The sequence below is a fragment of the Camelus dromedarius genome, chromosome 29 (assembly GCF_036321535.1).
Source record: "Camelus dromedarius isolate mCamDro1 chromosome 29, mCamDro1.pat, whole genome shotgun sequence".
In the NCBI taxonomy this organism is placed as follows: domain Eukaryota; kingdom Metazoa; phylum Chordata; class Mammalia; order Artiodactyla; family Camelidae; genus Camelus; species Camelus dromedarius.
In genome coordinates this window covers 25,145,897-25,173,894 of record NC_087464.1, presented here as the reverse complement: position 1 = coordinate 25,173,894, position 27,998 = coordinate 25,145,897, and the positions used below count along the sequence as shown (strand labels likewise).

The 27,998-nt window shown below is 36.2% G+C and overlaps 1 protein-coding gene across 7 annotated transcripts in view; it reads right to left on the bottom strand.

Annotated features, from left to right (window-relative positions):
• Positions 1-27,998, bottom strand: part of MYO9A (myosin IXA) — a 175,473-nt gene that overhangs the window by 129,731 nt on the left and 17,744 nt on the right. For 6 of the 7 annotated variants that reach the window (XM_031440897.2, XM_031440899.2, XM_031440904.2 and 3 more), the window contains exons 2-5: positions 7,643-8,550; positions 6,320-6,414; positions 3,564-3,626; positions 466-565 (exon numbers count right to left, since the gene is read on the bottom strand). In XM_031440897.2, coding sequence (XP_031296757.1) covers positions 466-565; positions 3,564-3,626; positions 6,320-6,414; positions 7,643-8,482 — 1,098 coding nt within the window. In that variant the 5' untranslated portion in view covers positions 8,483-8,550. Of the gene's footprint in view, positions 1-465; positions 566-1,520; positions 1,724-3,563; positions 3,627-6,319; positions 6,415-7,642; positions 8,551-27,998 lie in introns of those variants that run through there. The other variant, XM_064480750.1, reaches the window with a different exon arrangement.

The following is a 27,998-nucleotide window of genomic DNA, read 5'->3' as shown; positions in this document are numbered from 1 at the left end:
AAGAAAGTCAATACCCTAAATCAGCCTCACAGCACCATGCAAAGAGGGATATGCATTAGACTTCAAAACATGCAAATAAAGCTCCAGTCAGCCTTTCTCAAGGGCAAGCATTAATCATTAGTAACATTTAACGTGCCGTGGTCGGTACAAGGTACACCACTTTGGAAAGAGTAAACCACTCTTCTAAATTGGAGGTACCTATAATCAGTTTATTATTCTCTAAAAGAGTCTACAGAAAGCAAAAGACACACATATAGCTAAACTTTTACAACTCACATAAGAATAATAATAATTTCTGAATGAGAGAACAGCATCATGTAAGTTTTCAGAGGGTACATATGAAAACGCTAGTCAATATTTACTACCAACCAGGTTTGGGGGTAAAAACACTAGGAAAACAACTTTTCTTAAAAGTTAAAATTTAATAATGTCCTACATTTCAAAATGCTTTTCATGAACTCTCACCTGATTGAGATAATGATATTCTTCTGGCTGTTTAAGATGGAATGCTAATCTCTCTTCTTCACTTGCTCCTGCCAGGAGGTAATAGAATACATGATAGTTCCTGTTGGAAACAAAGAAGTATGGCTTTATAATGAACATGGTTTATGGTTATCACTTAACAGGGGAAAAAAGAGAAAACATAAATTTGTAAAATGTTTCAGCTTTGCTTCATTTTTTAATACAAAGGTGATAAATTCAGTATTTAAGTCCTACAAAATAATGTTTTGGATGCTGAATACAAAAGAGAACGGTGAAATGCAACAATACATCAAAGTTAAAACCTCTGCAAATTTCTCTCCTCCATAAAACCAATCAGAAAACTGGCAAATTTGCCAGAATCAACTTTTTCAGAACTCTGGAAATTAACCAAAAGCTTACAGCAATACAGAAAGTGTTTATACAAGAATGACAGCTGAATCTCAGTAAAAACAGAAGCTTGGTGGCCTTTTAACTTGCCTTATTCCATCTCCTGCTTACCAGATCCATGGTAGCCTTCAATACCAATAGCTTACAACTGAGGTGGACACCAGAAGCCTGGCAACCTCCAAAAGAGGGCAGAATAGGGTTGGAGCTCATTCAGACTTTCATTCCTTGAGAAATACCATTATTTGAACTGTCTGGTAGTTCCCTGGAAGAAATCATTTTCAAAACTATCTTTGTTTCATCTGACTCTGAGTTAGCCCAGTATGAATATCTTTGCCCCAGAAACATTTGTAGAAAACAATTATAAACAATTTTTGAACATGTCTGCTGCCTGAAGCAATGGATAAATGTTGGGGCCAACAGTAGGTAAACCAAAAAACTTACAGGGAAACGCTGGAAAAGGAGATCTCCATATGGGCTTTGAAAAGCTCCAGTACGTTCCTGGGAACCTAGATGGCCATGTGCGTGAGTAAGGCTGTGCCCATGGCCACTCAGCAAAGACCAGAGGAGATACTAAGCTCTCAGCTATCACCAACCCTGAAGGTCTGCACAAACAGGAAGCAAAGGCTAAGGCAGAATTATAAAATGCCTACCTGGTTGTTAAAAGTCATGGCCCAACACACACAGAGAGCCCTGAGGCAAAGACTAGGAGATTTACTATTTCCAAGCATTTAAGGAAGTCTCTGTTCAATCATTAGCTGACAACCAAGCTAACCAAGCAGATACTTCAATGGCTACCCTCAAAAAAGAACACAGACCTCAAAGCAGTACAGAAAAATCACAAAACAAATGGCAGAAACAAAAGTAACCACCACAGATCCTGGGAGGAGAAGGAGCTCATTTCTAGAACTGCCACATAATTATTTCAAATGTTCAATCATTATTTAAAATGTTTAATTTTCAACAAAAATTTATGGGGCATGCAAGGAAATCAGAAAATACACCACATACAATGGAGGAAACACAATCAAGAACAACCGTTCTCGGGGAAGTCCGGACATCAGACCTACTGGGAGAGAGGTTTAATCAGCTGTCTTAAGTACATTCAAAGAACTAACAGGAACCATGCTTAACGAACTGAAGGAAAGTATGAGAATGATGTCAAATAGAAGCTATGAATAAAGATACACAACTTACAAAAAACGGTCAAAAGGAACGTGAGATTTCAAAAATATAGTAACTAAATGAAAAACTATCTGGAGGAGCTCAGCAGCAGATCTGAGCAGGCAGAAGTAATCAGTGGACTTGAAGAAAGGCCAGCTAAGGTCAGTTAATCTGAGAAAGAAAAATTATCAACATCTCACAGATCTGTGGGACACCATTAAGCAGACATATGCACAACAGGAGTCCCAAAAGAAGAAAGAAAAGAGCAGAAAGAATATTTGAAAAAATAATGATCAAAACTCCCCAAATTTCATGAAAAACATTAATCTGTACATCCAAAAAACTCAATGAACTCCAGGAGGGAAAAACTCAGAGATCCCACACCTACACAAATTAAAACTGTTGAAAGACAAAGACAAAATTTTTAAAGCACCATGCAAGAAATGCCTCATCAAAAGATCCCAATATAAGATTACCACCTGATTTCTCATCAGGAACCATGTCAGAAGGAAAACAGATTCAAAATACTAAGAGAAAAGAAACTATCAATTAAGAATTATATATCCAGCAAAGCCATCCTTCAAAAAGAAAGGAGAAATTAGGACATTCCCAGATAAAAACTAACATACTTCATAGCTAACAGACAGGCCCAATAAAAACTGCAAAGCTCTTCTGGCTGAAATGAAAGGAGACTAGACAAGATTCAACTAAGCATGAAGAAATAAATAGCATTACTGATGATAACTATAGAGGTAAGTACAAAAGACAGTATAAATTCATATGTTTTTTGTAATGCTCTTTTTCCCCTATTAGATTTTAAAGACACCTGCAAAAAGCAATAATTATAAATCTGTACTGATGGGCCTACTATTATAAAGATGTAATCTGTCTGACAGTAACAGCACAAAGTAGGGGAAAAGAAACAAACCTACACAGGAGCAAAGTCATTTGTATACTATCAAAAGTAAGCTGTTATTAATCCAAACCAGACTGTTAGAAGACATATCCAATATCTGAATGTAGGTCTGTTTAACTTCAAACTCTGGTTCTTAACTTTACTTTGTCTCATTGTAACATGAAGCAAATCATTTACTTCACCGATATTGAGCTTCTTCATCCAACGGAAGATACATATATATCATCTCTGAAGTCCCATATACCTTAAATACTATAATGAAATTAAGAGCTTTATTAAAAACTTTTCTCAAATTAGAGAAAGAACACTAAGACATAGCAAAAGGTCCAAAGGCACAAGGCTGACAAAAAGATACCACCTGAGATACCACTGTTTTCCTGTTCTGTTAGTTTGCCTAGAATTTAGAAAGGACAACAGTTCTTACATACGCATTTTAAAAATCTCCTAGCAGCCTCTAAAAAAATATAGTGTTCTGCCCGTGAAAGAAACAGCAATTATATGTAAAGCTACACATGGTATAAACTGAATTAAAGGTCATGATGTACAAAGATCTGAAAAGTCAACCTGTATGATACAAATGTTAGCTTGATCTAATCATACAAATTAAAATATGTACCGTTCATTATGCTCTTGATAAACGAGTCTGGACTTCTCCAATAGATATTTTTCAACATAGGCACTAGAAGAAAAATAAGACTGGTTGATACAAAGCTTAACATAAAGTAGACAAACATTTAATCAGAGAAGGCATAAAAGTATAACGAATACTATCCAGCTTACTTTAGTACATTTACTATTATAATTGTGTTATGGACACTCTTTATGTTATCCACGTTAAATTCATGAACTCAAGTTTTCTTTTTTTTTGCTTTCAATAGAGCAAAATAAAAGTCAGAAGTTCGAAACATTGCACACAAGACCCTCCCATGACACAGCCTTCACTTTCTTTCAAGGCTTGGCAAGACTGTACATTCTTTCAGATATTATAATTCGGCCAGACCACTAAACAAGGCTCAAAGATACACTGTCTTCACATAGCCATGCTACTGCCACATTCTGGGATTACTGTTTATTACTTACTGGTTTACTCAGTAAGTATTCATCAATTGGGCACTCTGCTAAACACTGTTCAAATATAGAAATAAATGATATACTACCTGTTCTCAAGGGGCTTCCATACTAGAGAAGGAAACAGATGGGTAACCTAGCAGCTATAATACTGAGTTTAAAGGGTTCATTATAGAGCAATGATCAGAATATTATGAATGTACCAAGAGAGACACGTAAGATCCAATCCAAGAAGGAAAAAGGATGTAAAGAAGAATTCGTATAGAGGGTGAGTACATAGCACACAGTAAACATTCATTAAATATATTTGGTAAGTGACTGAGTAAATGACTGAAATCTGAAAGACTGACCAGAAGAAGGCAAGGAAAACTGCCTTTCTGAAAAGGCATAAAAGGGGGAGGGTAATAACAGCTTCAGGGAAGACAATTAGTTAACATGACTAGAGAATGAGATAGGCAAGTGGACTAGATCAAGAATCATCAATATACCAAGGGCCAGAAGAATGGAATCTACCCTGAAAGTAATGGGAAACTGAAACATGAATTGTATTTCTGATGTCATTTGCTTTGTCCAGCCCTGCACCCTTCAAGTCTTCAATACCTCTTACTGAAATTAGAGTAAGCAGGTAAGCTCTTACTGGAAAAGGGGGTTCTACAGTCTGAAACTTAAAAGCTTTAGACGGCTGTATCCAAACTATGTAGCACAAACATGTCTGGGGTCAAAATCTTGACTCCTGAGCTTTTATTTCCCTCAGTTCCCTCCCATCACATGCTGTATTTCAGAAACTCCCAAATACAGGCTACTCCCTCAAGCATGCCATTCACCTCTTACTGCACTGTTCATGCCCCTTCTTCCACTTCTAATTCTGTAAAAGAGAGTGTAATCTAACTCTCTGGTCCAGTAGATTCCTATCTTGCATTAAAATGAAGCTCAAATGTACCTTCTTTGCAAATTCATTGCCACAACCATCACCAGTAATTAAAATACATCACTTCTTCTGAATTACCATTACGACCTTCAGTCTAAACCACTGAAACAGGCTCTTACCTGCCTACAGTGGAAGAAAGGGAACTAACATAAACCGGTGGGTTAAATCCCCACTGAGCATGGCAAATATTACTGCCTCCGTTTTATAGGCTGAGAGACTGATGCTGAAAGACATTAAGATCATGCAACTAGTAAATGGCAGAACTGTGATTTCAACCCCGGACTATTTTAACCACACAGGCTCCCTCAGTGACCCCCACATACTCCTGGACATCTCTCTTGCTTCCCCTCCAATCCATGGTTATGCTGCCATGAGGGTTATCTACCCACACAACAAGACCCACTCTCGCCTGCTCCTCAGACTGAAATACGTGGCGGTGAACTGATGTTATGTCCATCTAGGACTTTTTTAATACATCAGCATAAACAAAGGAAACAGAAAAGTAAATATGGCAAACTTTGAAAACTGCTGAGTCTGAGTGGGAGTTCTTTGCACTGTTCTCTCTACCTATGTGTATGTTTGACATTTTTTATAATACAGTTTTTAAAATGAGCTTCCCAGGGTCGAGAGGATAAATTATAAACATTAGAACTTTAGTCACGATCTGAAACCAACTGACCACTATGCCCATAATCTGTAGCCACTTAATTTACCTCCTCAATTATACCAAGCTCTTGTCATAGCTGGAGTAGAATGAATGATCCCATTCATTTGATAATGCCAGTTCCTCAATCGATAAAGTGATTTCCCACTTTTTCTGACAGGCAAATTTTCAAGATCCAAGATAAAAATCACCTCTTTCTGTGAACTCTTCCAGACACATACTTCAGTCACTGCACTTACCTCATTTACCGTAATCATTTTATAGAAGTATCTGCCTTCCCAAAGAGCCTATGGGACCTTCAATGGTATAAAACATGTCTGCATCTTCTTACGTCCTCAACACTTACACCATGCCTGGTACTCAAATGAACTTGATCAACAGTCATAAACACAAACAGTATTATGTAGGGAAATGTCATTGTGGTTGCTTTAAGAAATACATTAATTAGGGGATCAAGTTATATCTCTGACTTATTCAAAAACACTTTTTTAAAAATGGATGTATGCGTAATATAGAAGTTAAGGGTATTAGACTATCCTTAGAACTTCTCTCAGGTTTGAACTTTTCCAAAAGAAGTAAGTTGAGAAGAAAATAATTTAATACGAACACCAATGTCACTATTCTCATTAAAGAGCGAATGAACAACCTGTCGTTTATGAAGGGGCAATGGCAAAAATGTAAACATGCTCCAAAGCCTGTGACTGTTACTTACCCAAGTACAGTGCCTGTTTCTTGGTAATTTACTTGAATAAACTTGCCAAAACGACTTGAATTGTTATTATGAGCTGTCTTTGCATTTCCAAAGGCCTGTAAAAATAAACAGTTCTCATTAATTTCATCTTTAAGAAATGAAAAATCATGCTTAGGTCAGCTTGGGGGGAATATAAAATGGTATGTACAATTTATACATAAGTTTGGCAGTTTCTTTAAAAGTTAAACATATGCCTATCACATGACCTAGTCATTGTACTTCTAGGTGTTTGTTTACCCAAGAGAAAGGACAGTGTATATCCACGCAAAAACCTGAATACAACTTTATGTGTAATGGCCAAAAACTGGAAACAACCTATATGTCCAACAGATGAATGGATAAACAAAACATGGCATATCCATACAATGGAATACTGCCTTAGCAAAAGGACTGAATTATTGACACACAACAATATGAGTGAATCTCAAAATAATTATACCAACTAAGAGACGTCAAACATAAGACAGTACATACTGTATGATTCCACTTATATAAAATTGTAGGATACACAGACTAAGCTATAGCGACAGAAAGTACTAAGAGGTTTCTTGCAGGTGAATGAGCTAGAAGGGCTGAGAGAGAGGGACCACAAAGGGATGTGGGAAAACTTCAGGGCTAGTGGGTGTGGTCAGTCATCCTGCCAGTGCTGATGGTTTAAGGAGTATATACGCTTGTCAAATTTATCAAATTGAGCATTTTAAATATGTGCAGCTTACTGTATCTCAAGTATACCTCACAAAAATATCTTTCAAGAAAACAAAACCCAAGTAATATTACCCTTCCTTTCAGCTCTAAAACAAAAATAGTATATTCTCTTTCCTTTCTAACATTGATGGTATTATTTCTAAAACATACCAGAACTAAAACATTTTCCCATATTCTCTACATTTTCAAAAATGAACCCTTAGAATTTCAATGCTAGGCAGATTTTAAGGTTGCAAAGATACAAATATACTGACAAAAATATCTTCCCCAACCACCTATTTCCACAGCGCAATAACAGACAGGAGTCTGGCCCTGCTGTCCCTTTACAAGGGGACGTATATTACTCCAATCACCTCTTTCCCCTGCATCACTATGACCCAAAGACACCCCCTGAAAAAACACTGCCACACCTTTCAGTCTTCCACATCGCCTTTTCTACCTTCCCATCGTCCAGTTTTCCTTGGTAACTAAAAATGATGTCTGTATTTCTACTTTGTTTCATTTCATTTTCTCACATCAACAAATTTTAATTTTTTAAAGCTATGTTTAAGAGTAAGAAAAGTATTTCTACACACTTACCTCAAGTACTGGTCCAGCTCCAAGAATAATTTGTTCCACTCCACTGGCAAATCCTTTCTGACTGAGAGCAGTAAGATGGTGAATAAGAAAGTTTGTGCTTTGAGTCTTCCCAGAACCACTCTCTCCTGAAATCACGATGCACTGATTCTTTTTGCGCTGAAGCATGGCATGGTAAGCTACATCAGCCACGGCGTAAATGTGAGGCTCAAGTTTTCCCAATTGGTGGTTATCATACATTTTGACATATTTGGGGTTATAAATAGGAAGAAACTTAAATGGGTTAATAGCTATTAGAATACTGCCAACATAGGTATAAATTTTTTCATGCTTAAAGCGATTCCGTAGGTTTTCTAAGAGAGTTTTCTCATTCAAATCAGGTAAGCTACATAAGTCATCAAAGTCTTTCTGCTGAGGCTGTGGAAGAAAACCCCGTTCCATCATCCTTCGACGTTCTTCTGTTACCCGTAGCCATGACTGAAGACTACCATAATGGATCGATCCATCGAGGTTTTTTTCTCTTAGAAGAAAGCGGTAGTCCTCTCCACTCAAGCGATTTTCCAGAGCCATTCGGGGCCACAACATCATTCGCTGAACTGGACAGTCCGTTGGATTGAGTATCCATTCTTCTCCACCAAATTCCTTTACCTCTGCTAAAACGTAACATTTTGTTTTGTCAAGATGAAGTCTGTTTATAAGAGAGTCAATCACCTCAGCAGCTGTGGAGTTCTTTCTGGCAGGAACTGGACAGTAGATTGTCCCTTCTGCAATTGTCCCAGGGTATATACGTAACGTGTGTTCATTATCCTCAAAGCGTCGTCTTCCTCCATCATTTACATTCATATTGGATCCTGTCCCATCAGCATGAATAGTATGTGTTCAAGACTATGCAAACCATTTTTGTAAAAGAACTGTTAACATAAAACATGGGAAACATTAGAAGTCATATTGCACAATCACTGCTTTCTTATGCTCAAAAAAAAAAAGGCTTAACAATCATGTTAATTACATCTTTTAGAACAAAAACATCCTAACTCTTCTTTTAGTACAGGAATGGTCTTGAAAATAGTCTCTATGCGACCACATATTTCATTTTATTCCAAATCTGGACACTAAAACAGCAACTTGCCAAAATTTTTTCCACATTTTATTATATTAGTAATTCAGAACCCAAAGAGTAAAAATAGAAATGATTTTATCCTCTACTATTTTGAATGGTTCTGAAGTATCTGGGATTACAGCCAAGTTCTTTCTTTACACTTGAAGAGAGACTCATTGAAGACTGGATTAAGATGCACAGAACAATCACACACATATCTAATCACCCTGCACCCAAAAGTACCTACGCATAAAGCAAAAACGAAACAGAATGCCATCAATAGAGCAAACATTTGTGAAATTAAAAACAGTAAGCTAAGATGAGATCAGATAAACAAATTAAACTAGATGAAGTTATATCCAAGAGAACACGAGGGAAACCTGCTATAGAACTGACATATTTTCAAGAACTTCTAGGCTATGCCTTCCCTAAGGTGAAGACATGAAAGGAGCAATGGGACTGGTCCTGCCCCCCGCTTGCTTAACAAAGCTGACAAAATTATACAACAAGGCACCGTTACAAGTTTTATTCAACCTTTCCTTTCCCTTCAATGCGACCTTTCTATCTAACCTTATTTCATTTCTTACAAGTATTCTGCAAACTCGTCCAATCTTCTCGAACTCCACACATATCACACTGCTGTAAGAATGAGTTCAACTTTTATACCCGAGAAAATGGTGATTTTGTTAAATGACTTCTCCAAGTCAAAATGTACTCCTATTTTCACCTCAGCTCTGTTCTTCCAATTGTGTCTAGAGAGGAAATATGTCCCATATCCTTCCCATGCTGAATAAAACCCAATTCTTAGCATCTCCATCAGCAACCTGTCCGCCCAAAAAACTACTCTCACGTTATCAATCTTTCCCTTATTTATTGCATCCTTAACATATAAAGATACTGTTGTTTTTTTTTAAAGAAAGAAGAATACCTTCAGTTGCTTCTTTCTGATACTACTACACATTTGTCAAAGTTCTCTCTAATGAAGAAACTTCGTTTACCTGTTTCCTGGATGATCTTTCAAAAGTAAAGAACACTACAGAACGTGTAGAAAGCAGCCATATATCTACTACCCTATTCTACTATAAAACGTTTGAAAACTCCTACAACTGCTCCAGATCATTTTATAAACAAACAAAATAATAGAGCATTAAAGCACCTTCCTTTGCTCTGCAGAGGTAACCATCTTCCTGAGGTTGGTATTACTGACATACGTGTTTTTATATTTTTATTACATAAGTGGGTCTCCATAAATTAGATAGTATTGTTCCGTTTCTAAGCTTTAAAAACAAGTGTCATACTATACTTAATAGTCTGCATGTCACTGTGACTTAACATTGTCTTTTTATTTATAAATGCTGATGCATGTAAAGTTCATTAACTGCCAAACAATATGATATGGTATGTTGGTTCATTAATTGTAACTGAAGTACCACTCTGGTGGGGGATATTAATAACTGGTGAGGCTATGCATATGTGGGAGCAGGAAGAGGGTATATAAGAAATCTCTGTATCGTCCACTGAATTTTGCTATGACCCTAAAACTCTTCGAAAAAATTAAGCTTATTTTTCAAAAAAAAAATCCCATTGTATGATTATACCACCATTTATCAATCTACTACTGATTATACCACAGTTCATCCACCTTAAAATGTTTCCAATATTATGCCATTAAAATAATGCTGCCATTCTATGCTCATACATGTCTCTTCATGTACCTCTGCTAGAATTTCTACGGGCTTTACACTAAGAGTGAAAATGCTGGGTTTTAAGCATCTTCAACTTTACTGGATATTAACAAAATGCTCTCCAAAGTAGTTGCAGCAACTGCCTATTTCCCAGCAAGTGCAGGAAGAACTCATGTTTCTCTGCCTCATTACCAAAAGTTAGTATTGTCAGACTTGAGTTTCTGCCACTATAAGAAGTGTAAAAAGGCATTTCATCGATTTTTATTTCCCTGATGACTAGTTTGGAGGGAAAACACTTATCCTAGCATTTGCCATTGGGGCTATGTTGCTTATTGTTCATTTTCCTCTTTTTGAGTTGTCTTTTCCTTATTAATTTGAACTATTTTTCACATATCCTGGATATTAATCAATTTTCAGTTGAATAAGTGACGGGTATCTCCTACTAATCCATATCTTATCTTTCTATTTTTTTCACATTGCCTTTTGTTGTAGAGAAGTCTTATTTTTAATAAACGCACCAGTCCTTTACAGGTTACGATTTCTTTTTCAGTAAACAATAATGGCAATTACAGCAACTTCTATTATGCGCTTGTTAGCACTAGTCATTCTTCTAAACATTTTACATGGGTCATTTAATTTAATCCTCACAGTTCCTCCCTAAGAGTTATTTTTATCATCATCGTCCTCATTTTACAAACGAGAAAACACAGAAATTTTACATAACTTGACCAAAGTCATAGCTACAATGTGAGTTAAGATTTGAAGCAGGGAGTCTGGCTCTAAAGCCTACATACTACTATCTCCTGGTACAGTTTTTTAAAAATTCTCCTTTATCCTGAGGACGTAAGATTACGCTTATCACTGAGCTGATCTTAATTATTACAGTTCCATAATAAGTTTTGGTATCTGGAGGGCATATCACCCCAATTTGTTCCTCTTTAATGTTACTTTGGCCATTTACCATAAAAATTTTAAGATCAACATATCAAATACAATGAAAAAACCTTCTGGCATCTTGATGGACAGACACTGCATTGATTTTATAGATTCATACTGGCAAAACTGGATGTCCTATTGACTTCCCATTCATGAACACCATGTTGTTGTCATTTTTTTTAATTACACTGTTTATTATTTCCAAGGTTTCTGTCATTTTCATATCCACCTGATCTTTTTTCTACCTATTTAAATTTGATATTTAAGAGATATGACTTGTTTACTTATCTCCTTGAAAATCCTAAATAATATAATTTTATATTGTTCAGACTAATATTTTAATGTCATCAAAGTGAATTTCTCTTCTAATGATTTTATTTCATATTTTTCTCAGCATTAGATGGCTTTGAGAATTTACTTTATAGGTGCACTTTTTGATAGAAAACTTTTTTCATACCAACATTTACTAAGAACCCATTATTTACTACTTTATTTTTAACACAACCACAATACCATTAATCACACCTTTAAAAATTAATATTTTAATATAACTAGTAGTGTTTAATTTCCCCAGTTATCTCATAAATATTTTTCTTGCAGTTGGTCTATTCAAACCAGGAGATTTGTCCTACAGTGGACAGAGCTAGGAGGCTCCTAGCTGCAAAGCAATGTTTGTGTTCTCCTGAATCCCTAAGCATAAGGCCTCATATAAACTGTGGCCTCTGGCAACAGACAGCAGTAAAGCTGTTCCTTACAGACAAGCAGGCTGTGCCTGGCACTTCAGGAGACAGCTGGAGTCTGACCTATAAAGGTGTGCAATACGGCAGCCCTAGAACTAACTGAGAAATCTCTTTTTCAATAGAGTAGCCCATGGTTTCCAACAGTGAGCCCAACTGCAATAACACTTCCCCATTATCTCAAAGCCAGAATCTCAGCTGCTTTCCCTGCATGCTCCAGCCAGAATCCCCACTCATTGCTTTGCATTCTATTCCGTTTCTGAGACAGAAATGTTTACCTTTTTTGAGCCCAATTTATGTCAATTCAGTTTTCTCTTTTTGTTAACTTTATCAATCATTGCTTTGTAGGGGCTGCCTCAAAATATCACTCACAAATACATCTTGACAGCAAGCCATGAGGATTTATGAGAATCATCTGGGGAACTTTTAAAAATCTACATTTCTAGACCCAATAATAGTTGTGGGATTGGGAAAACTAGGCAATTCTTTTGTTGCTGGCCCAGAGAATAACATTTGGGAATCAACGACCTGTATTTCCACTCTCTACTCCCTTACCACTCTTCCCATATAGCAAGCTACTGCCAATGTTCTTTGAAAACGTCACCAACTACCATAAAGTTGCCAAATCCAAAGGTTTCTTCTCAAGCCTCATCTTAACACACCACACTGTAGCATATGACTAAGGTGGCCCTCTTCTCATTCTTAAAACTGCCCTCACATGACAATTATTTTTCTTGTAATCTTTCTGATAGGTTCACTCTTCTTCTAAATCACTCTTATAGCTCCTCTTCCACTGCCTCACTTTAAAAATAAAAATATTAATATTTAATAAAAATATTTCCCAGTAAAAAAAAAAGGAAAAAAGTATAACTTTGCAACTAGTAGAATGAAAATATGGAATGATTAAAAATAAACAATTCAAAAGAAGGCAAGGGGAAGGCATTTAGAACAGATACAACAAATGTAAAGCAAACTAAATATATCAGTAAATCTATGAAGTGTAAATGCTCCCAGTAAAGAGACAAGATTGTCTCTGAAACTGAAAACTTAAGAAAGTGAAGGTCTGATGAGCCAAGGTTTTTTAGTAAGCAAGACTAAACTAGATTTAGGTCAAAGGTAGACAGGTGCCTTTCAAAGAAAGAAACAAACACTATTTTTCTGAAAAATTAAAATTAAAAAAAAAGGATGGGTTGAGAAATAGCGTTTCAGGTAAGCTGTGACAGGAGTGCAGGCCAGCTGACCTTCATCACTGGAGAGGATACAGGAACTCAATCTTAACCTATGGTAGGTCAATGCCAACCAAAAGCCAAATCTGGTACTGAAAGAAAAAACATCTTGTAGTATTTCAACTAAAGAAAGGGTGACAGAAGAAATGAGTTATCTTATGACACACTACAGCATAGGTATATGGACACCTATCAGTTTAGTCTGCCCAGTAAGTAATCAATAACTTCTTCTGGTGAAAGTACTGTGTTTTCCCTTACAGAACTACTCCTCCCTTGTCATCTGACACAGTATGAATGGACTGACCCCATCCCTCAGTTAGCTGTGACCCAGGCCTGGCCAACCAGTTTATTCCATTCCCCTAGTGACAGTGGCTGTTCACCAGGATTCTATACTGGAAATCTGCTGTAATCATTAGGAAAAAGGATTTTTTTCTACCAGGGCTGCTAATCTAGAAAGATGTAAACTACTGGCAGCCATCTTCCCTGGATGTATAGAAAAAGCTTTTCTGCAGTTAAGGAAATAAAAAAAAAGAACTAACACACACAGCAAAGCCTTATCAAAACTGTTTGAGCCACTAAATCCAGCTGTGCGTCAAATACACTCAACCACTGAACTTCCCTAAGTGTGCCAATCAATTCCCTCTTATTCCCTGAGCCACTCTGAGCCAGATTTCTGTTCCCTGTGAGCAGAAGAACCCGCTACAACAAGCAGGACTTCAGTGCAACACCCTTTGACAACACAGGTACTGCTTGTCAGACAACTCCTCATATCCAAGAATCTCACAATCTAAACTCAGGAACCAAATACACATGAATATACTTTTGGATACTTCCGTCACTTTCACACTATTTATTATCCACTTAGGGAACCAAATTCAAATAAGGCATTTCTCCCTGACATCCAAATTCACTATCAGAATTGAAGAATTAAACAGATTTTGATGTTAAAGGATACTTGTAACACCAACCATGCAGAAATATTGCAAGGGGTGTACAATGTAATGTCAACTGAAAAAAAAATTTAATATAATATATTTAATATATAATATAAAATTGCATATAAAGGTATACATGTATAAAAATGGATCAGAATATTAGGCTTTTTGGAAATCTTCAAATTTTTCTTTTGTAGTTTTCACCAAAATTAAGTTTGACATGTATTACTTCATTTGAGTTGAACAGCAATTCTCTGAGACAGAAAACAAACTATTACCTTTCAAAACAAAAATTAAGGCTTAAAGAGCAAAAAACACATCTATAAAACTTACTTTGTGATAAAGATTTCAAATCAGCAGGGAAAAAAGGATTATTCAATAATGATGTGGGGATAAATGAATGACTGTGAAAATAAAATAAAACTGCATATTAATAATTAAGACAAAAACTCTTAGCAACGTGGGTATAGAGGGAACATATCTCAACACAATAAAGCTACTTATGACAAACCCACAGCTAGCATCACACTCAACGGCAAAAAGCTGAAAGCCTTCCCACAGAAATCTGGACCAAGACAAGGATGCCCACTCTCACCACCTCTGTTCAAAGTAGTATTGGAAGTCCTAGCCATGGCAATCAGGTAAGAAAAAGAAATAAAAGAGGAAGAGATAAAACTGTCACTACATGCAGATGATGTGATACTATACATAAAAAACTCTAAAGGCCCCACACAAAAACTACTAGAGCATATAAAATAATTTGGCAAGGTAGCAGGATACAAGATTAACATACATAAATCAGCTGCATTTCTCTACACTAACAATGAAACAGCAGGAAAAGAAAGTAAAGAAACAATTCCTTTTGAAAATCACATCCAAAAAAATAAAATACTTAGGAATAAATCTGACCAAGGAATCAAAGACTTTTACACAGACAACTACAAAATACTGATTAAGGAAACTAAAGATGACTTAAAGAAATGAAAAGATATCCATCCCATGCTCTTGAAGTGGAAGAATTAATATTGTTAAAATGGCCTTATTACCCAAAACAATCTACAGATTTAATGCAATCCCTATCTAATTACCCAGGACATTTTTCACAGAACTAGAACAAAGAATTCTAAAATATATATGGAATCACAAAACACCCAGAACTGCCAAAGCAATACTGAAGAAAAAAAAATGAAGCTGGAAGAAAAAACCTCTGAGACTTCAGACAACACTACAGAGTTACTGTAATCAAAACAGCATGGTATTGGCTTAAAAACAGACATATGACTCAATGGAACAGAACAGAGAGCCCAGAAATAAACCCACAGATCTACGATCAATTAATCTTCAACAAGGAGGCAAGAATATACAATGGAAAAAGGAGAGTCTCTTTAGCAAGCAGTGTTGGGAAAACTGGACAGCCACATGTAAGTCAATGAAGTTAGAACACTCCCTAACACCATACACAGAAATAAACTCAAAATGGATTAAAACCTTAAACGTAAGATAAGATGCTATAAACCTCCTAGAAGAAAGCATAGGCAAAAGATTTTCTGACATAAACTCTAGCAATGTTCTCCTAGGGCAGTCTACCCAGGCAGTAGAAATAAAAGCAAAAATAAACAAATGGGACCTAATTAAACTTATAAGCTTTTGCAGAGTAAAGGAAACCAGAAGCAAAACAAAATAACAATCTACGGAATGGGAGAAAATATTTGTAAATGATGCCACTGACAAAGGCTTAATTTCCAGAATATATAAACAGCTCATACAACTTAATAACAAAAAACAAACCAACCAATCCAAAAATGGGCAGAAGACCTAAACAAGCAATTCTCCAACATGCATACAAATGGCCAATAGGCACATGAAAAAATGCTCAATATCACTAATTATCAGAGAAATGCAAATCAAAACTACAATGAGATATCACCTCACAGAATGGCCATCATTCAAAAGTCCACAAATGATAAATTCTGGACAGGGTGTGGAGAAAAGGGAACTCTCCTACATTATTTATGGGAATGTAGTTTGGTGCAGCCATTATGGAAAACAGTATGGAGAGTCCTCAAAAAACCTAAAAACAGACTTACCATATGATCCAGCAATCCCACTCCTGGGCATATATCCGAAGGAAATTCTAATTCAAAAAGATACATGTATCCCAATGTTCATAGCAGCACTATTTACAATAGCCAAGGCATGGAAACAACTGAAATGTCCATCAACAGACAACTGGATAAAGAAGCTGTGGTATATTTATATAATGGAATACTATTCAGCCATAAAAAAGAATAAAATAATGCCATTTGCAGCAACATGGATGGACTTGGAGATCGTCATTCTAAGTGAAATACGCCAGAGAGACAAAGAAAAATACCATATGATATCGTCTGTATGTGGAATCTAAAAAAAGAAAAAAGACACTAATGAATTTACCTAGAAAACAGAAACAAACTCACAGACATAGTAAACAAACTTATGGTTCTGGGGGCAAAGTGGGTAGGAAGGGATAAATTGGCAAATATTAACTACTACATATAAAAAAACAAGTTTCTTCTGTATAGCACAGGGAACTATATTCAATATCTTGTAGTAACCTATAATGAAAAAGAATATGAAAACAAATATATGCATGTATATGTATGACTGAAACATCATGATGTACACCAGAAATTGACACACTTTAAACTGACTATACTTCACTTAAAAAAAAAGTATATACTAACAGAGAAAAACAATGTGGTGAGACAGTTGCTGTGGTCAGTAGGGTGTGGTTCAGAATAGGCTAGCTTATGATGGTATTCGCTGGACTGAGTTAGGAGAGACTAATTATAGAGGAAAACTATGGTGAAGAAAACAGGGAATATGGAGTTTCCTTTAAATTAGAAGTTCAGTAAAAAAAAGATAAAAAGAAATAACTAAAGACTTTTAATGCAGTATTTTGTGTGTGCTAATAAAACTTAATTTTCAAAATTTATGCACTATTGCTTTTACTTTTGTATCAAGTTCTCAAAGTTACTTTTTATGAAGGACAAAAGAAGAGGCCTTTCCCTTTCCACTTGCTTTCTCATAGGTATCTATTGGTGAATGGTAGCAAGTAGGATCATACATTATCATTCAGTAGCAAGAGGCGTGGAAGGATAGAATCAGGCAAATGCATGTCTAAGAAATAAAAATCTAACCTTGCTTCAGCCTCACTCAAAGCAAAACAGGACAGAAATAGACTCATAGACAGAGAATACAGACTTGTGGTTGCCAGGGGGGCGGAGGGTGGGAAGGGATAGACTGGGATTTCAAAATTGTAGAATAGATAAACAAGATTACACTGTATAGCACAGGGAAATATACACAAAATGTTATGATAGCTCACAGAGAAAAAAATGTGACAATGAGTGTGTATATGTCCATGTATGACTGAAAAATTGTGCTGAACACTGGAATTTGACACAACATTGTAAAATGACTATAAATCAATAAAAAATGTTAAAAAAAAAAAAAAGAAAAGAAAAAGCCTCATCAGTACATTTTAAAAGGAGAACAGCCTACTATCAAGGTAGGGTCCAGTTGCGAAAACATTAGTGACTTGTGTATCACTGTAAATTTCATGGGAAGAAAGCTAATAAGCATTTTGAACTCATTTAGAAAAATAACTCTGGGAAAGTGGTATTTAAGAGCTAATACTCACATTTCTTCATTTTTCAGTACTTACAATCGAAATGTTCTACAAATAAATGTATTTATTACCATACCAATGCAGAATCACATACAGACACACCTTGGAGATATTAAAGTTTTTGGTTCCAGACCACCGCAATAAAGAGAATATTATAATATAGACCAGAAACTGACACATTGTAACTAACTATACTTCAATTTAAAAAAGAAAAGAGAGAATATTACAATAAACGCACAAGAATTTTCTGGTTACCCAGTACATATAAAGTTACATTTACACTATACTGTAGTCTACTAAATGCGCAATAGCATCATGTCTAAAAAAAAGTACACACCTCAATTTAAAAATACTTTATTGCTTTATAAAAATGCTAGCCATTATTGGAGCTTTCGGTGAGTCGTAATCTTTTTGCTGGTGGAAAGTTTTGCCTTGATGTTGACAGCTGCTGAGCAATCAGCGTGGTGGTTGCTGAAGGCTGGGGTGGCTCTGGCAACTTCTAAAAACAGGACAATGAAGTTTGCTACATCGACAGACTTCCTTTCATGAACAATTTCTCTGTAGCATGTAATGCTGTTTGATAGCATTTTATCCACAGCAGAACTTCTTCCAAAATGGGAGTCAATTCTCTCAAATCCTACTGTTGCTTCATCAATTAAGTTCATGTAATACTCTAAATACTGTTGTCATTTCAATAATCTTCACAGCATCTTCACGAGTAGATTCCACCTCAAGAAACCACTTTCTTTGCTCATCCATAAGAAGCAACTCCTCATCTGTTCAAGTTTTATAATGAAATTGCAACAATTCAGTCACTCCTTGAGGTTTCCCTTCTAATTCCCTCGCTATTGCCATCACATCTGCAGCTACTTCCTCCAATGAAGTGTTGAACTCCTCGAAGTCATGCATGAGGTTTGGAATCTGTTTCTTCCAAACTCCCGTGTATTTTGATATTCTGATCTCTTCCCATGAATCACAAATGTTCTCAATGGCATCTAGAATGGTAAAAACCTTTCCAGGTTTTCAATGGACTTTGTCCAGATCCATCAGAGGAATCACTATCTATGGCAGCTACAGCCTTATGAAATGTATTTCTTAAATAGTAAGAGTAGAAAGTCAAAATTGCATCTTGATCCATGGGCTGCAGAATGGATGTTGTGTTAGGAGCCAGGAAAACATTAAGCTCATACATTCCTAATCAGAACTCTTAGATGACCAGGTGCATTGTCAATGAGCAGTAATATCTTGAAAGGAATCTTTTTTCTGAATCTAAATCATATTGTAAACAGATTTGCTAGCATCCAGGCTTTATTATTCCACTTACAGAGCACAGAGTATATTTATCATAATTCCTAAGGGCTCTAGGATTTTAGGAATGGTAAATGAGCACTGGGCTTCAACTTCAAGTTACCAGCTGTATTAACCTCTAACAAGAGAGCGAGTCTCTCCTTTGAAACCAGACACTGACTTCTCTCTAGGTATGAAAGTTCTAGACAGCATCTTCTTGCAACAGAAGGCTGTTTCGTCTACATTGAAAATCTGTTGTTCAGCATAGCCAGCTTCATTATCTTAGCTAGATTTTCTGAATAACTTGGTGCAAATTCTACATCAGCACTTGCTGCTTCACTTAGCACTTTAATGTTACGGAGACAGCTTCTTTCCTTATACCTTATGAGCCAACCTCTGTTAGCTTCAGATTTTTCTTCTGCTTCTTCCTCACCTCTCTCAGCTTTCACAGAATTGAAGAGAGTTAGAGCCTTGCTCTGGATTAGGCTTTGGCTTAAAGGAATGTTGTAACTGGTTTGATCTTCTATCCAGACCAGTAAAACTTTCTCCATATCAACAATAAGGCTGTTTTGCTTTCTTATTTGTGTTATTTACCAGAGTAGCACTTTTAATTTCCTTTAAGAACTTTTTCTTTGTGTTTACAGCTTGGCTAGCTGGTGCAAAAGGTTTAGCTTTCTGCCTATCTCAGCTTTCAATATGCCTTCTTCACTAAGCTTTGTCATTTGTAGCTTTTGATTTAAAGTGAGAGATAACTGACCCTTTCACTTAAACATTTAAAGAGGCCATTGTAGGGCTATTAATTGGTGTAATTTCAATATTGCTGTACCTCAGGGAATAAGGAGACCAGAGGAGAGGGAGAGAGATGGGAAATGTCCAATCGATGGAGCAGTCAGAACACGTACAACATATATCAAGTTTGCCATCTTATATGGGCATGGCTTGCGGCACCACAAAGCAATTGCAATGGTAACATCAAAGATGACTGATCACAGATGACCATAATAAATATAATGAAAAAGTTTGAAATATTGTGAAAATTACCAAAATGTGACACAGGGACACGAAGTGACCACATGCTGTTGAAAAAGTGGCACTGATAAGTTTGCTCGATGCAGGATTGCCACTTCAATTTGTATAAAATGCAGTATCTATGAAGCATAATAAAGGGAAGTGCCATAAAATGAGACACGTCTGTATACACATACGTGGAACTCACTTAGATATGTAAGTATTTGTATTTTTAACTTTGCAAACTACATGTTTTGTAATTTATTTTTCCCAAAGGTCCCCGAATACACTTTTTACAAACCCACTTTTTCCTCTTCCTGGGCACCCAGCTAGAATTTATTTCCCAACCTTCCTTGTAGTTAGTTACCTATGACCATGTGACCAAGTCCTAAGCCAAATATGTGGGAAGGGGTAATGTACACTCCCTTCAGGATGAGCCAATAAAAGTCCCCTCAAAAGGGTCTGCCATTCCCAGTCTGCTCAAAGAATGGAGAGGAGCCAGGGGAAAGCTCAAAGATTCTAAGGGACACTATAGATAGAAGGACCCTGGGTCCCAAATGACCACATGGAGAAGAGCACCCACCACTGCCATCCACATATATCAGATTGTAAAGTAAATAAGAAATAAAATTTTACTGTGTAGAGCCACGTATATTTGGAGGTTGTTTAGTTACAGTAGTTAGCCCACCCTAACTAGTGCATTCCCATTAAATTCTTCCAACCCCTACCCTATAAGGAATTTTGTTAAGGAAATTTCTCTTACCTCAATCCATCAATAACTACTATTAGTCTGCTTTTAAGATATATCCCGAATTTAGCCAGTTTTTAGCATTTCCATCTCACCTAGTTCAAACCCACTACCACTTTCTCATTTTAGTTACTTAAGTGATATCCCTCCTTCTGTCTTGGATCCACTACAGTCAACAGGCAGAGCTGTGCTTTTTAAAGGTAAATCTGATCCTGTCACTCTCCTATCCAAAACTGTGAACAGATCTCCATAACACAATCAAATAAAACTGAAACCTCTTACTGTGGCCTAACTTCACCTTTTCCTTCACTCCACTCCAGCCCAGCCTCACTGGTCTTTTTTCTGTGTTTATGCTTATTCCTGCTTCACAACCTTTATGCTTCCTTCCTGCTCTCTGCCTAGACTTTCTTCCGTATCAGTGAGGTCTCCACTCAAATGCCAACTCCTGCATGAGGTTTTTCTTTACTATCCTATCTAAAATAACCCTCTTCCCCCACTCTATTCTCCTTATCCTGATTTATTCTTAATCAGAGAACCTGATGCACTACCTAGAATTATTATTTGTATTTTTGTTTATTATCTGACTTCCCCATTAAAGGGTAAATTAAAAGGCTTGTCCTTTTTTTATTGAAGTATTGTTGATTTATAATGTTGTGCCAGTTTCAGGTGTACAGTAAAGTTATTCCGTTACACATATATATATTCATTCTTTTTACGGCTGAGTAGTATCCCATTGCAAACGCACGCGCGCGCGCGCGTGTGTGTGTGTGTGTGTTTATATGTGTATACCATAGCTTCTTTATCCATTCATCTCTCGATGGACATTTAGGTTGATTCCATGTCTTGGCTATTGAAAATAGTGCTACTATGAACACTGGGGTGCATGTATCTTTCTGAATTAGAGTTTCCTCTGGATATATGCCCAGGAGTAGAACTGCTGGATCATATGGTAACTCTATTTTTAGTTTAAGGATCCTCTATACTGTCCTCCATAGTGGCTGCACCAATTTACATTCCCACCAACAATGTAGGAGGGTTCCCTTTTCTCCACACTGTCTTCAGCATTTATTATTTGTAGACTTTTTAATGATAGTCATTCTGACTGGTGTGAAGGGATACCCCACTGTAGCTTTGATTTGCATTTCTTTGATAATTAGTGATATTGAGCATCTTTTCATGTGCCTATTGGCCATCTGTATGAATGACTTGTCTTTGTCATCATAGGTATACACAGCTCAAAAGTATATTAGTTAAAGGAATAAATAAATTCATATCCACATTAATTCATGTATTTTAGCAATCATTTTATTGCTTAAGGTAGTCATTTTATTAAACTTCACTATAGCTTTTACCTACTGACTTCTCATCGATTTTCATGTATATGTACCACTTCATCTGACTTCCTGTGAGACCTATTTTCAACCACTGGACAATGTAAAATGCCAAATGACATCATTTAAATGAGGAATCTAAAAAATAATAACAATAATAATAAGGACACAAATGAGCTAATTATTATTTTGATTTCTTTAATATGTGAAAGCACATTTGACTGTCCTTTATGATTGGTTACCACATTCTGTTGATTCTTATTTTGTAGTTGGCTTTATTCCTTTGATAACTATGTAAGTTTAAAAAGCTAAAGATCTAATCTGTTCCTAGAAATGATAATTAGTACATACATATAAACTGAAAAAAGTGCAGTATACTGTATATATATATTTACATGCAATATAATACGTATGTGCAGTTGAACTGTAATAATTCTACCTAATAAAACTGAAAAAGGAGGGAAAAAGTAAGTAAAAAACAAACAATTGGACAACGTATGGCTTTAAAAATCAGCAACTACTAACCGAAGTTCCTTCCTAAGGAGGTAACCAATGTTGCTGATAAAATAAGCATGTCCAGCAACAGTACGTATAGAAGAGCGGCTCTTACGAGGACAAAAGAGGACATCCAAATGGCCAAGGAGGATATGAAAAAGAACTCAACATCCGTGGTAAATTAGATTATTGCTCAAAACATTCACTACCAACCCTCAAGTCCACTGGAGACTCAGCATACCTCCCCACCCCCGAATTTAGGCTACTTACACCCAGCAGGAAATATGGGAATAAGCAAAACAGAAACATACTTCTTAATTTACATATTCATAAATTTTTATTCCTTCAATTCCTTTCAAGATATCCTTCATTTCAGCTCTTCTTTGGACTTTCAGTAAGAATCAGAGACATGGGAAATTTATCTATAGGTTGATTCACTTAGGAGCTCCATAAATGTCTGCATAATTTTGGAGGTTTTGTTGACAAGAGATACTCAATGACTATAGCTAGCACATCAAAATGCTGAGACTCAGCACCTTCCACATGCTTAAGCTTGTGCAACCAGAATTCAGCACTATTTGGGCCTCAGAATCTTTCATCTCTACTGTTTTGTCCATGGAACACATGTTTCCCTAATACGTCTTCCAGGCACATAGCGGCTTTTCAGATGTGCATACTCTCAAGCAGTTGAAGAGTTTCCAGGTATACTTTAAACTCAGATTTGAGTCCTCCATATGAATGATTCTGAGGGGCTTTCAGAAGCAGTAGATCCTTTTAGTAGACCATCTCTTCTTGTGCACTTTGGGAGAAGTCCCACAAACTCTTTAGTCTTTGTCCCTACCACATTTTTTATCTGTTCTGCTTTTTATACCCTTTTAACAATGATTCTAAGGTTCCCTTTATTAACTATTGTTGCTCAATTCCTTCATTCCAGACAACTCAACCAACGTTCCAAAACTCTCCAACAATTAAGCATTCTGAGGGAAAAAAAAAAAAATCCAAAGGAAACAAATAAACAAAGTAATTTTTCATAGCCCTAAGATCTTTTTCTGTGACAGTCCAGACAGTAAATACTTTAAGCTTTGTACATCACATATAGCCTCTGTCACATATTTAGGTTTTCTGTGGGTTTTCTTTTACTCTTTTAAAGGTTCAAAAATGTAAAAACTATTTTTAGCTTTCAGACAGTACAAAAACAGGCCACCTGCCCGCTCTGGCCTGTGGGCAGGAGCCCGTCTGTCATTATACTAGAGGATTTGGGTATGCTATTTTCATTATCAGTAGCACTGAGTGAAGCTTCTGGGAGCTGGTGAGACGCCTACAGGACAATGAAGGAGCCAACCATGCTAACATACGGGAGAAATAACCCAAGCTAAGAGGAACAGGTAGTGCAAAATCAGAAACAAACTTGGCATAGCTGAGGAACAGAAAGGAACTCAGTATGGCTGAAAAAAGTATTCAAAAAGAAAAATGGGGAGAGATGAAGTCAGAGGTAGGAGGAAAGGACTGGTTCATACAGTACCTTGCAGCCTGGGATTCTATTCTAAATGTAATAGAAAGCCTCTAGGTATTGTATAGTTTTGTTTTTATACACAGGGAATGATACCCCTGAATTATGTTTTTAAAAGATTACTCTTTTAAAAGTGGAAATATGGGGGGAGGGTATAGCTCAGTGGTAGTGTGTGTGCTTCCATGCACACGATCCTGGGTTCAATCCCCAGGACCTCCATTAAAATGAATAAGTAAGTAAATAAACTTAATTACCTCCCCCCCAAACAAACAAACAAAAACCAAACAATAAATAAGGAAGTTTCTTTTTAAGTAGAACTTTGTAAGCAGTTGGACATACAAGCCTGTAAAGGAAATGAAACGACTAGAGACCTGGTATCATTAGCACACGAAGGGCATTTTAAGCAATCAGACTAGGTGAACTCACACACACAGACTGCAAACAGAGAAAAAGAACTACGACCAAGCCCTGTGGGTCATCAGTGTTTAGCGGTTCAGCAGGAAAAAAAGGAGAGTCAAAAATAGAGCAGCTAATGACTTAAAAACACATAGCAGTAACAGTAGTAGTAATAACAGTAATAATGGCTAACTCTTATAACACTTATTATGTATGACACTATTCATTTGAGCCATTAAATCTTAGAACAACTTTGTGGAGATAAGCACTATTATCATCGTTTTCAAATGAGGAAACTGAAGAACAGAGGATAAACAACTTGCTATAGATGACACATCTAAGTAGAGGAAAACCACCAGACAAATGAAGGGTCATGAAAAGAGAAGTATTTCAAGAAGCAGCCAATGAAGTCAGATAAAACAGAGAAATGACCTATGGATCTGAAACCATGGAAATCATCTGTGACCATTTTGTGTTTGATTTTTAAGATTATAGCTGGTTGAGTCTGGGAATGAAGCTCAATTTCCTCATAGCATCAGTATGAGAGAGAAATAAGTTAATATATGAAAAGAATTTAAAACAGTATCTGGCACATAACAGCATATAAGTGTTGGCAAGTATTATTATTATCATTATTATTATTATTGAGTATTCCATTACCTACTTATTATCTAAAGCAGGCATCTTACCTTTACTATTATAAATCATTCATGGTCAGTAATCTTTTTTTTAGTATCATCTTCAAATAATATGAATATTTAAGACAATGTGAAGATATAGGAAACCACTTGCTCCCAGAAGTTAAAGCTAAGCCACTACTAACCACCCATCAAATGTGACCCTCCATTAAATTAGTATTCAGGTCTAAAGATCTTAAGACCTAAAACAGATCAACAACCTGCAACATTTGCCTCAGATACTTTGAAGTCATTTAGGCAGCTCCTGGAACTAGGACAAATCAGCGTACCTCTCTCAAACAATTACCACTGCAATTACCAGTGTCCACCGAGCATCAGAAAACCATAAGCAAGTAATGCACTTGAAAACAGCCATGATTAGATCTAGGCATACCCCCTGCTCTAGTAAATTTATTCCACAGAGCCAACAAATTGTTTTAAGAAACACATCTCAAGGGAAGCTAAATTAAATATCAATGACAATCTCATAAGAACTGAAAGAAGAAATTTAGATTAGGAAGAGCCACACTTTGAAATTTATAAACTATAGCTGGGATTAGCTGTTCAGCAATGATTCACCACAGCAATGATTTTATAGGAAAAAGCACCCTGGGGAGTTTAAAAAAAAAAACAGCACTGATATACAGTAACCTTCTATTTGGACAACTTTTACAGATGCAATTGAGATGTCTACTAACAGAAAGCAACCGAAAGAAAATGCCAACAATGACAAGTAGTATGTAAATGTGGTACCCATAGTCTACTGAAATTAAAAGACTCCCCACAAAACTCTGAATACAGATATCTAAAGCAAAGTAGCCTTATGACCTGGGACAAGCTATTTAAATTGCAATATTATTCACTGCCATTTAATCATGGTCTAATGCAGTGAATAATAAGGCAAACTTTTTCCATAAAGGCCCAGAAAGTTAACATGTTGAACTTTGCAGGTCATGTAGTCTCTTTCCCAAATACTCAACTCTGCCCCTGTAAGATGCAACAGTCATCAACAAAAACTAACCCTCACATCACCTGCCTTTTACTCATAAAAACTAAAATCCAGAAAAAAAGTTAACTGATAGAAAGTTAGATGTGACTAGGCATTCCTGTGCTATGATAATAAAAAATTAAACATGTTCCATATAGTTTATATCATCTTCAATGGAAATGAAAAGCAAAGCAAAGCAAAGCAAAGCTTAAGTCATTTGGATGTGCTAGCAAATCTGTTGATGTTATTAAGGAATTAAAAGAACACCACTTTTTCAAACTGTGCAAATGAAGAAAAACTAAAATAATTTCTAACTAATTTTTAATCAACTAATAAAATAATGTCATGCTGAGGGTTCTTCTAGTCAGAATATTATAAGGTCATGAGAATGAGTGACTCTCACCATAAATACAAGAAAAAAAATCTAGACAGACTACTAAGAGCTGGACAAAATTAATTTTTTAAAGCCATTAGGGAGCCGAGAATACAAATAAGTCTAAAGAAACTCAAACCCATAGATGGACAAGTCGGACAAGTCACTTCTAGGTAAAGAGACAAGTGACCACTTTCAACTCAAAGACCATGGTGAGCAAAGGGGCAAATAATCCTATCAACTGATGTGATGGGCTGAAACCCAAAGGAGCCCCACAAGCAGAGCTGATCAACACAGCCTAAAACTCCTCCCCCAGGGGCTTTTAGCGTATGGAGCAGCAGGCACAGAGCTCAGGGCAGACCAGAAGGGCAGACTGGGATCTTCTGGAGACTGGAAAGCCAAGTGCAGGATTATAAAGAGACCTCTACAATCCGGCTGTACTTAAATCCCAAGCTCTGTTGTAGGGTAGAGACTGGATTCATCCTCAAAATACTGGAAACCAAAAATAACTATAGCTATAAACCAGCCCACAGATAACTCAATTCTATGTCAGAATGAAGACATTAGCCCCTAAACCCTTTTGGTCTGTCTGTTAGTATGCCTTTTTCCATGAGGAAGCAGTTATAAACTTCATTCTAACTGTTCTTTTTATATATAATATTCACATGCAATAAAAATTATAGGATATTCAAAGAATCATGAAAATGTGGCCCACAGGCAAGAGAAAAAAGTCAAAATAAAGCCACATACAGCCCAGATGTGGGAATTAGCAAAGACTTTAAAATAACTCTTATAAATACATGTTTGAGAAAAGTATGGATTTTATATATTTTAGCAAAGAAGTGAAAACACTAAAAAAAAAAAAAAAAAGCCAAATGGAAACTCTCAAACTAAAAAAATAGTTTAAAAAATACAATATTTGAAATGAAAAGTTCATGGAATAGGCTTATCAACAAACATGGTATCGAAAAGATCACTAAAGGCAAGAAATCAATAGAAATTATCCAAACAAAAGCATAGAGAAGAAAGAAACAAAAAAGTTTAAGATCAGAGAGCCACAGATCTGTGAGGTAGTATCCAACAGTCTGGAAAGAGATGTAAAAGAGAACTATTTGAAGAGAAAATTGCAGAATTTTTCCAAAATTGATGTAAAAATAAATCCAAGATCCAAGAAACTCAGCAAATCACAAAAAAATAAATAAATACAAAGAAAGCTGCACCTAAGTACATCATAGTAAAACTGTTTAAAATCAAACAT